The following is a 10,048-nucleotide window of genomic DNA, read 5'->3' as shown; positions in this document are numbered from 1 at the left end:
AAATTTACCTTTTGTCTCCAACTTGGTGGCTGCAGATAATATACATTTTATAACCTACTTTATAATTTATCTTGTCTTTGTCATTAAGCTGCTTTTACTCTGACAGTTAAACAAGAAATTGTCCCTTCAAAACAAAAGCATCACAACTCAAACAGGAAGTTAACTGTAGGTAAAACTAATGAAGGATTTTCTAAGTTATTAGTAAAATTATTTGCAAATTGTTGTCAACATTTTAACCACATACTTCCCAGAAACTGTAAATGTTCTTATATATACTGTAATCTGTTGTTCATATTTGTTCTGGATAATTATTAAGTGGTGAATTAGAAAAGAGTAATGTGAATTTATCCAGTGTTTCCCAACCCTGGTCCTCAAGGCACACTGTCCTACATGTTTTAGAGGTTTCCCTGATTTAATGTGCCTGATTAAACTGATTGCAGTTCAAGAAATGCCTGTTAATCAGTCATCAATTGAAATCAGCTGGACTAAAGCAAGAAAATACCTAAAACATCCAGGGCAGTGAGCCTTGAGAACCAGGGTTGAGAAACACTGAATTGCTGCCAGATTCACTCGTTATATTAACTTCCACTGTTTGTTTATAAATTTAAAGTTGTTTATTTGAGTAAATAAAATGTAGTTTTATGATTTTTTAAAATTGGTTTAAGAATGTATGTTTGGGCTAATTACATATTTAATCGAGCCGTTATTGTAGCAGGAGTTTTTTTTTTATTTTTTTTATTGAGTTTGATTGGCTTTAATTCCTCATAATCCTCCATCAACATGTTGTTCATTTGGTGTGAGGGATGGTGAACACAATTAATCTACTGCACCATCAGTGAATGATCGATCTCATTGATCTGATGAAGAAATGTATTGATGCAGATTCACCTGAATTAAACTTGTATAGATATTGCTGCACCTGCTCAGCTGGTTTGGTCTTTGTGAAACGGATAAAATGTGATGAAATGATGGAGCTTTGTCAAACCCGGTTTTATCTCTGAACCTGGATTTCATAATCCTGCCTTTGTGAAACACAAACCAGGTTAGTTTAAGTTACTAACAACATGACATGTCACTGTTTTACTGCAAATGTAGCTTCATTTATAATATAACACAAAGTTCATGTGATTCAGCTGTGAGATTAGAGAGAAAGAATCAGATCAGAGGAAGACAACAAGTTGGTTTATTAATAAGAGGAAATGTAAGATCTCTTCAAGCAGCTTCAAAGAAAATCTAACTGGGAATAAAACATTGAATTGTAAATAAATCAAAATATTTTTCACTTATGTTCTGGTGTGTCACTTTTTTTCAATAAACGTATTAATTCAACTTATTAATTGGTAAATTAGCTATTTTCCCCTCCTTCTATCCAACCGGTTTAATTCCGCTCTTATTTTGAAAGGGCCGGGCCCGGCTTCCTTCCGGCTGGTTGTCTCCAGCTTGACTCCTGAGCTCAGTGTGAGCAGCATCCAGCCTCGGAGCTCCGCTCAGAGAAAACAGCCTCACTTCCTCTCTCTTCTCTCTCAGCGGCTCCGTTTCTTTAAAAACGGTTCCGCTCCAGCTGGAGCGGCTTTTTCTCTTTCCGTCTCTGCGGAACAAACGGACTTTTATCGGCCGGAGAGTCCAGAGGAGGTCCGGAGGATGAACCCGCCGTGCGCCCGCTGCGGGAAGATCGTCTATCCCACGGAGAAAGTCAGCTGCCTGGACAAGGTGGGAGCTGGAGACTCTACGGANTTGTTCAGATGGTAATCATTTGTTTAGTGAATCAAAATATCTCCAGTCAGTACACTACAGCGCTGTGACGCGTCTAAATCTGATCTGCTGCAGCGTCCAGATGTTATTCAACAAGTATAATTTCAAATTAACATTTCATGTTTATTAAATCTTATATAAGTGCTTTATTTCTAAAATATTTAACACAAAGTTCATGTGATTCAGTTGTGAGAATGGGAAAAAATAATCAGGACAGGAAGAAAACAGGCTGGTTTATTAAGAGGGAATGTCAGAACAGCAATTTAATCACAAGTGATTTATTTTTTAAATCATTATTTTTAAAAGTATATTAGCAAGAACTGTAATCCTCTTAAGTGATTAATAATCTTTATTATGACTTGGTAGAGGAGAATCCAGGCTTGACTCTGTTAACAGTGAAACTTATTAAAACTTTTTTACCAAAGCAACTTTATTTATAAAGCACTTTAAAACGACCACAGCTGATACAAAGTGCTGTACATTAAAACACAACATAACAATAAAAATAAAATAAAAAATACAAACTCTTACAGTTTAAAAACAAACATACAATTTAAAACTAGATCCTGCTGGAGTTGAAAGCCAAGTAAAATAGATGGGTTTTAAGACGAGCTTTAAAAGTGGACAGTGAAGGGGCCTCTCTGACCTGCAAAGGCAAGTCGTTCCATAACTTAGGACCAATGATAGAGAAGCCCTGTCCCCTCTGAACTTCCTTCTGGATCTCGGTACCTCCAAGAGCCGCTGATCTGCAGACCTGAGAGACCGATGGGGTATGTATGGATGAAGAAGCTCAGTGAGGTAAGCTGGGGCAAGATTATGCAATGATTTAAAAACAAACATAAGAATTTTAAAATGAATCCTAAAATATACAGGCAGCCAGTGAAGTGCGGCCAGGACAGTTATGTTATGTAACATTAAAGAAAGCTCTTGTAAATAAAGCAATAAAAATATTTTTACTTGTGGTTTGATATCATTTGATTTTTCAATAAACGTATTCACCTTACTAATTGGTAAACTCGTTTTTTTCCTCCGTCCATTTAATGGCTTTGGTTCCGCTCTTATTTTGAAAGGGCCGGGCCCGGCTTCCTTCCGGCTGGTTGTCTCCAGCTTGACTCCTGAGCTCAGTGTGAGCAGCATCCAGCCTCGGAGCTCCGCTCAGAGAAAACAGCCTCACTTCCTCTCTCTTCTCTCTCAGCGGCTGTTTCTTTAAAAACGGTTCCGCTCCAGCTGGAGCGGCTTTTTCTCTTTCCGTCTCTGCGGAACAAACGGACTTTTATCGGCCGGAGAGTCCAGAGGAGGTCCGGAGGATGAACCCGCCGTGCGCCCGCTGCGGGAAGATCGTCTATCCCACGGAGAAAGTCAGCTGCCTGGACAAGGTGGGAGCTGGAGACTCTACGGAGTAATAATGATTTGATACAACCTGGTTAAAACATTACATTAGATTATCAACCGTTAAAAGTTCATTTAGTTCATTTTGAAGAGGAAACAAAAACGTGAGGGGAAAATTTCCGTCAATATAGGTTGATAAATTTTGATCTGAAGAAAATGATGTTCAAGAGTTGAAAAAATTAATTAAAGGAAATTAATATAATTGAATTTAATACACGGGGAAAAGCAGCAATAAACTAAAACTTGGTATTTGTGGTTGTAACGTGAAAATTTGGCACTTTTGATTTTCAAATTAAGATATTTATGTTTATTCCTGTCAGATTTTTAAAGTTTTCCCAAAGTAAACATCCATTATTTATCCTTTCTGGAAAATCTACAATAACGTTCACATTTATCACTTTACATTTAAATCATTAAAGTTTTCTGTTGCCTCTGAGAAAATATGTGATAAAGAACAATAATAGTAATTTGTAACTAAATCAGTTGATTTATTATTATATTTGCAGAAACTATCAAACATCACAGACTCTGAACTAGTTTTTACAGTAACACTTTTCTGCAGCTTCTTGCATAACGATGTTAAATTATGAATTGATCTCAGCAGCTTCATGTTCTCTGTCTGTTCTGAGGCGTCAGATGACACAGCAGCATGTCGGCGCCGCTCAGAATAATTCCTCCAACTTTCATCCTCAAACCAACAAACATCTCCTGGTTCCTACTGGGACCAGCAGAACAAACCAGTCTGAACTGGTTCAACATGGATTCACTGGGCAGAGCCTTTTGGAGCCAGGAGTGTCTGAAATGAGGAGATGAATCTCTTGTTTTCTGAGATGAATGATTGTTGGAGGCAGAGATTTAAAGAGGAGGCTGCAGAGAAACCAGGTGAGTCAAAGTGAGGAGAGAATCAGATCCTTCTGTCAGAAAACCTCCAGATCAGATCATCTTCAGCGCTTCGTCTCACTTCAGATCCCAGCAGAAAACAATTCATCTGTCCGGTTATTAAAATGCTCGGCGCTCTGAGTGATTTCCAGCTGAAGGGGAGATTTATGTAGGAGGAGAAATGTGTCTGCAGCAGCTGCAGTTCCATTAATGCCCACTGGGGGCAGTAAAAGGTTAACTGCTGATTTTGTTATTTTCTTAAAAACTCTCCTGAAGCTGACAGCAGAAGAAGAGTGGATCACAGAGGAACCAACAAGGTCTCCTGATCCATCAGAGTCTGGTATCAGAACTTTCTGGACCTTTTCCTCTGGAGGTTCCACTGACAGACCCAGAACCTTCTGCAGGACCGTCTGGCTCCAGGACCGGTCCATGAGAAGCAGAGGAATCCCGTCAGAGTGTCAGATGTCTGGGTTTCCCTGCTGCTCCAGGCTGAATCACTGAGACGACTGATGACTGAAGAACCAGAGACATGTCCGAGTCCAACCTGGAGAGTTCTGGTGTCTGCTGATGTCTGGAGGTTCTGACCCGCATTGGGAGATTCTTTATGCTTTTTAACATGATTTGATCAGCAGGATAATAGAGCCTGGAGCATGAAACAGGAGCAGTGAGGGTTAAAATGAGCAGCAAGAGAAGAAGCTGGAGGAGATCTTCAGGAGTCTGGAGACGTTTTGACCAAGAGACTTTAACAGAAACTTTGCTGCTTGGAGAGAAAACGTCCAGAAGAGAAACACGATAAATAATCTGAGGAAATATTTCTGATCACTTTTTGTTTCCAAAGCGTCTCTGACTGTCAGCTGAGGATGAATCCACCAGTCAAAGCTCTGTGTTAACATCTCCAACACAGAACTGAGTCACTTTCTAAGGATTTGAATAATACTGATCCGGAGCAGATGGAGGAAGATCTGAGCTGAATGCTGCCAGAGCCAAAGGAGCTGACTGAGCAGCCGCTGCTGTTCCAGTCTGAGCAAATCTATTTATATCCAGGAACTCCTGTTTACAGAAACTACATTTACACTGATAGCCACACTTCAAAAATACCAGAAATCACAGAAACTAGCAGCTGTTAGCATCTGTTAGCCTCCTGTAGCTGCAGATTAGTGACCTGTTGTCATGGAGATGGTTCGGTTGCTGATGGCGACTCGGAGCTGCAGCTTCCAGCTGAAGGATGCCAGCAGAACTCCAAGATGGTGGAATATTTCCCCGTCCAGACCGACACTTTGAAACATTTCAGGATCTTGTTTGTTCTAGAAAATTGTGAGAAAATAGAAAAGTGGAGAGAAAAACACCAAGTATCCACAGATATTCCTGTTTCTACTGAGACAAAGTGAAAACGTTATTAAAGATCCTGTTTTCTGTCAAACTGAGATTAATGTGATACTTTTCATCCAATAAATGTGAACAAATCATGTCTGACCTCCAGAAAACCAGAGAAATGTTGATGAGCAGGACTTTAAGTTTTCAGAAGAAAGTCTGTGTGACTCAGAAAGACTCGATCCGACTGTTGGACTCGTCTGGTTTTGGTTCAGGAGGATTTTAGATCAGAGCTGATCAATAATCAGACATAATGTGACTGTTTGTGTTTTTCCCATCAGAACTGGCATAAAGGATGTTTCCACTGTGAAGTCTGCAAGATGACCCTGAACATGAAGAACTACAAAGGCTACGATAAGAAGCCGTACTGCAACGCGTGAGTAGAGCCGCGTTCTCTGATGGATCCATCATGGCTGCTGATGCGTCCTGACTGCTAAGCTCCGCCCACCGCTGGCTGAGCCGCGGCTATTATCGGAGTCCTGTAGGTTTTTCTATCGGTGCTGGATTCAGTGGTTCTGCTGCTTATTGGACCATGAAAACATGGAGAGATGATGAACCTGAAAGGGGGCGGAGCTTCCAGCGGCGTGTGACGGACGATTGGATGAATTACAGCTGGTGTTTTGGGGGCGGGGCCTGTGGTTCTGACCCGTTAGCTTGTAGCGGTGAGCTGGTTGTCATGTTGATCTGGTTTCTGTGTTGGCTGTAGAAAGAGGCTCTGCTGGAGTTTTTAAAGTTTCCAGGTTTTTCCAGGTTTTTCTGGTTCCTGAACATCAGAAGGTCATGAAGAGGTTTTATTCTTCTGCTCTAATCTGGAAAAATCATTTCAGTCCAAACATGGAAGCTAGAGCCGTCTTTGTTCTGACATCACATCTCAAACAGAGGTTTTATTGGCTGAGAGGCTACCATGACCTCTGACCCCTCTGGGTTAAAAAGCTGCTTCCCTTCAGCTGGTTGAACCAGAATCTTTGTTTCAGGTCCGTTTTCCTTCTGTAAATGAACTGAAACAGCGTTTAGTTCAGATAACTGCTGTCCAAACTTATCGCTTCGAGACAAAACTTCAACTTTATTCAACTAAAAGTTTATTAAACATCTGAATAAATTCAGAATTTAACTGGAGAAATTAATTTAGGAGAAGCTAATTCTGTTTTCAAAGCTCGAAGAAATGCTAAATGGAGAAATTAGCTAAGCTATGAGCGCATTAGCCAGTTAGCTTAATTGTGCTCACACTTCAATCTGATGCTATTAATGTTTTCTTTGAGTTTTGGTTTGTTAATTAAAACATATCAGCAGATAATAACTAATTAAAAATGATTCCAAATAAATCCCTCCAGATTTCACCACATCCTGATTGAAACTTAAAATGTTTCTCTGAACTACATCAGTTTGCAGCCTGACTCCAGCAGCTGTTAGCTTGTTCCCAGCTTGCTGGTTGTTTACCCTGCACAGCAGCATTCCTGCAGCGTTTCCCGCCTCTCTTGGTTTTGTTTTTGCAGCTCGGTGTTGAAGTGGCGCTCAGAGGAGAAACGGCGTCCTGTAATTAAAGCGTCTCTGAAGCCGCGGCGCTGCCTGTTTTTAGAGCTGCAGGACGGATCGGTTCAGCTTTTCTTGGCTCGTTGTTGATCTGTGGCTGCAGCGAAAACAGCAGCTTCACTTCACGCCCGGTTGGTAGAAAGCTGCTGAAACGGGTCAGAAGACATGAAGAGAACTAAGAACCAAGTGTTTGTCTTCACACTTTAATTGGGAAGTTTGGAAAAAAAAACAATCTGATTTAACTTAATATGAGGGCAGAAAAAAAATTACATCCAAAGACACTTTGGTATTTTACTTTTTTCCTCTTAATATTAAATATAAAACCTGAAACGTTTCTGTTTAATCAATAACTAATGAAGTGAGGAACTTAAAAGATATTTCTTCAAACAAACCCACGTCGTTTCCCCATCAGAACCAACCACAGACCCACAGCATCACAGGTCCTCCTCTGTGCCTTACAGTGGATCTGTCTGGTTTCAGGTTCTGCATGTTGCTCTGTGAGCGCTTTCTTCTTCGTTGGTACTTTTTATGATGTCTTTTATTGATTCTACCTCTCAGACATCCATCACTAAGGCACTAGTTAGTACTTTAATTAGTCCATTTCATCACTTCCTGTAAAATAATTCCTCTTCCTCTCTCTTGTTGCCATGGGAACATTACTGCAGGAAGGTTTTTTTATGGCCCAGGGCTCTCGTTGTGTTTGGTGAAATTTGGGTAAATTTTGATGAAAGAGATAAATAATCCTTCAGTCATTTTCTTTGGCAGCAGGACTCGTGTTCTGGATGGTTTTGGATCTTTAGCTGATCCCAGTGCTGAGAGGAGAGTGAGACTGTGTGAGGTTTAATGCTGGTGGTCCCGTGCTCCTTAAAGCCCGGCTGCCTGCAGGATGAGGGGGGCAGATAATGTAGGGATTAAAAAGCACATGAGAGCTTTAGACACTTTAACACACAGCTTCATGAGTTTAACAGTGAAACAATCCAACCAGGAAAACCTCAGGCTGTCACTGAAACCAAGCCTGCAGATTCCTGCTGGGAATGTCGCCCCCTGTGGCCCTGGAGGGGCTCTGCAGGACGTCTGTCCACAGAAACAGTTTAACTCTTCATGATGCAAACCTACAGCACCACCAGGCTCAATGTGAGTCTCTGTAGAAATGGCTGAAAGGGCCAGGAATCAAACTCATTCATTTTATTAATTAATTGCATAGATTTAAAAAACTTTTGTGCAGTTAATCAACTTTATTTTTATGTTTTTGCATACAGAAGGTCCGGGCCAGAACCGTTTTATTTGCATGTTTCTGGTACTCTGATAAAATCGATACACATCAGCTAACAGCAGCGATGGAAGATGAAGCCGTTTGTTTTGGTCCCACTGGGTTTTAATTCCTGCTTCTAAAGATCTGATTGGACGCTGGAAAACACGACTGTTGTGTTAGAAGGAGTAATAGTGAAACTATTCAGCCTAAAATAGCATCTCAATGCTAAACATGTAGCAGCTAATGCTAATGTTAGCATCCACAGTCACATTTCTAAGGAAGCTTCAGGATGAAATGATAGAATAACATTTTAATCTGCAGGTTGAAGATCAGATTAAAAACTAATTGTCTCTTTTGTTGAGCTCAGATGGAAACTTATTCATCTACTTAGCAGCAAAAACAGTTTTTGATTTGTTCACGTTGCTTAGCGATTAATCTGTGATTATTTAATTACAGACTCTGCAGTTACCTCAATAATTCATTCTGCTGGTGATGTTTTTATATTTCATATATTTCATATTTAAGCAGAACAACTATCTGCTGTTCTCCAGCAGATAGTTTTCCCTCGACCTTTAAGTCTCATCTTCATAGATATTTATAAAAGAAACAGAAAGTCCAGAAGTTTTTGCTCAAATGTAGCTAATAAAAGTAAAAAATACACCCAAAATAAGTCCTAAAGTGAAATACAGCTACCTGGAAAAGCTACTAAGTAATGAAGTATTTGTAGTTACTTTCCTCCCAGCTCTGGCCCACAGCATCACAGATCCTCTGCCGTACTAAACATGAGACGAGTGTTTCTGTTCAGGACGGCAGGTACTGAACAGAAACAGCTTTAAGGAGCAGAAATGTTTCACTTACATTTATTTGATCTAAATAATGAAGAAACCAAATAAAAGCATTTATTCACTGTGGGATTATTTTACTGGAATAAGAATGGAGATTCTGTTGAATGGCTTAATCTGCATATTAATTATAGAGCTAAACTAACTACTTTGTTTATTAGTAGCTTCATCTGTTTAACATTTGAAAATAAAATGTAAAAATATAAAGTTAAAAACGCTTCAAGTAGAGCTGAGTTATTTTAAATCTGACATGCATTGGATTATTATCAAAGTTCATTTACACCATGAACCAGACGGGGGGGTCAATCAGCTGCTTTTCTTCATCATGTTAGTTGGTTCATAATCAGGCTGAGACGTTTCCTGTAAATCTGTCAGGTTCATCAGGAAGCAGCAGATTGTTTGGTTCTGCTCAGAAACATGAAACTGACTGAGGTTCTGTTTTACTGAAGGTTTTATTTATGCAAATGAGCTCCAATAAAATCTGATTATGTAACGGAAGAGCTGCTGTTCGCTGGAACATGAAGGTAAATAAAGTTCCTCTGTGAGCCTGAAGAGAGACTGATGGTTATGTAACGGATCGGCCCACATGACCCAGATCTGCTGCTGGGAGCAGAACGTCAGAGGAACGGCTGCTTCTCTGAGGAGCAACGAGACGAACAAGACCAGCTTCAGGTCTAAAGATCAGCTTCAGGTCTGAAAATCAGTTTCAGGTCTGAAAATCAGCTTCAGGTCTGATCAGCTTCAGGTCTGATCAGCTTCAGGTCTGATCAGTTTCAGGTCAGACCAGCTGAGCTCATGGTGGCATGAAGCTCCACCTGCTGCAGGGTCTGATGTTTAAAAGGCTAAAATAAGGAGTGCTAAACTGCTTGTACAAAAGAAATCCAGGTGCAATTAGTGGCTGTGCTGCAGGAAATCCACAAAGATTTCATGTGCAATTTATTACATCAATAATCAATTAAGTTTACTTGTACTACATATTTCAGCAACGCAGCAGTTTAAAGTGTTTTATGTCATAAAAACAAACAAAATGAAC

General features: G+C 40.1%; 1 protein-coding gene and 1 long non-coding RNA gene across 4 annotated transcripts in view; one reads left to right on the top strand and one right to left on the bottom strand.

Annotated features, from left to right (window-relative positions):
• Positions 1 to 76: 76 nt before the first annotated feature.
• Positions 77 to 673, bottom strand: LOC107833998 (uncharacterized). Its single transcript, XR_001659771.1, has 2 exons — positions 230 to 673; positions 77 to 163 (listed from the first exon to the last, which is right to left on the bottom strand). It is a non-coding gene; the product is annotated as an uncharacterized LOC107833998 (long non-coding RNA).
• Positions 674 to 2,818: 2,145 nt separating this feature from the next.
• The window catches only part of nebl (nebulette), a 63,378-nt gene continuing 56,148 nt past the window's right edge, over positions 2,819 to 10,048 (top strand). The window contains exons 1-2 of one of the 3 annotated variants that reach the window (XM_007578911.2): positions 2,819 to 3,128; positions 5,673 to 5,767. In XM_007578911.2, coding sequence (XP_007578973.1) covers positions 3,060 to 3,128; positions 5,673 to 5,767 — 164 coding nt within the window. In that variant the 5' untranslated portion in view covers positions 2,819 to 3,059. Of the gene's footprint in view, positions 3,129 to 3,626; positions 4,024 to 5,672; positions 5,768 to 10,048 lie in introns of those variants that run through there. The other 2 variants (XM_007578912.2, XM_016664599.1) reach the window with 2 other exon arrangements.

The sequence above is a fragment of the Poecilia formosa genome, unplaced genomic scaffold (assembly GCF_000485575.1).
Source record: "Poecilia formosa unplaced genomic scaffold, Poecilia_formosa-5.1.2 Scaffold497, whole genome shotgun sequence".
NCBI classification, from domain to species: domain Eukaryota; kingdom Metazoa; phylum Chordata; class Actinopteri; order Cyprinodontiformes; family Poeciliidae; genus Poecilia; species Poecilia formosa.
This window is presented reverse-complemented; position numbering and strand designations above follow the sequence as displayed.